Source organism: Trypanosoma theileri (assembly GCF_002087225.1).
Source record: "Trypanosoma theileri isolate Edinburgh chromosome Unknown TM35_Tth_18_V1, whole genome shotgun sequence".
Taxonomy (NCBI): Eukaryota; Euglenozoa; class Kinetoplastea; order Trypanosomatida; family Trypanosomatidae; genus Trypanosoma; species Trypanosoma theileri.
The window spans coordinates 241,887-242,971 of record NW_021639860.1 but is presented as its reverse complement, the minus strand read 5'-3'; the positions used below and the strand labels follow the sequence as shown (position 1 = coordinate 242,971).

At 47.0% G+C, this 1,085-nt stretch overlaps 1 protein-coding gene across 1 annotated transcript; it reads left to right on the top strand.

The window, feature by feature from the left end:
• Window positions 1-60: 60 nt before the first annotated feature.
• Window positions 61-1,083, top strand: TM35_000181830 (uncharacterized protein; the record flags this gene model as incomplete). Its single annotated transcript, XM_029026496.1, has 1 exon — window positions 61-1,083. A coding segment is annotated over one exon (1,023 nt), but the record flags the coding sequence as incomplete, so codon positions are not given.
• Window positions 1,084-1,085: the final 2 nt, after the last annotated feature.

Below are 1,085 nucleotides of genomic sequence, written 5' to 3'. Positions count from 1 at the left end.
GGTATTATTTGTACAGCTTCATCACACCCAACCACAGGATGGGTAGTACCGTTTACGGTAGTGGAGGAAAAACCCTCCGGGCAGAGAAGGCGATTCATCGCGTGGCCAAGAGAAAAGAATGACAAGGATGATTACGAAGCTGATGTTCCTCTAGGACACATTTCCCGGTACCTGGATGCAGTTTACGACGAAACTGCAACTTTATTTGATTTAAAGGCATCATTTTTCCAGGTAGCTCTACCGGTTAACATACGCGCAAGTTTCCGTTGCCGCACGGAATCAGGGGAACTCGTTGAGTTCACTCGCCTTCCCATGGGTTATAAATGCAGTCCGGAGATATTAAATACCATCACAAGGGTTCTAGCAGGTGATCCGGAACTCGTATTGCCACAGTACGCTGCACCAGAAGGTTTACACATACATGTTTGGATTGATAACATCCGAATAAGTGGTCCACACGAAAAGGTGGAAGCTTGGGGAAAGCAAATCTTGCACAACATGCAACGTGGCGGTGCCACCATAGGGGACCGAAAGCTCAATACAAAGGAATATGATTTTATAGGAGTACATTTCAATCACAAAGATCACACGGTCTCTTTAAGTGACAAAACAATAAAGAGGTTGCGACAGGCACCTTCTCTCGATAATACGACGGTTGAAGAATTGGAGAGTACGGTTTCGCGTATGATGTACGCAGGAGGGGTAAGGGGTGAATCCCTTTTCCCTTATTATTTTTTCTTAAAGATAGTACGCCGACGGTTGTCACGATTAAATCGAGGTTTAATAAGGCCACAAGACAAGGCAAATTTATCCTCAACGGCAAAGGACATCGGACACAGTTGGCTCCAAACATTAATAACGAATGAGCCGGTTCATCCTCCTCAGCAGTTGCCTTCCACGGCAACACTCGTCACAGACGCCTCCATGTACGGATGGGGAGCGCTGTTATTCAAAGATTCAGGGGAGGTTTTGGCCGCGGGTGGTGCGTGGGAACGCACACCTCATATGATATCGCAAGCGGAGGCACGTGCCGTTCATCTCGCTTTACGAGGGTTTAAGACACATTTACATGGCCCCGTTGATAT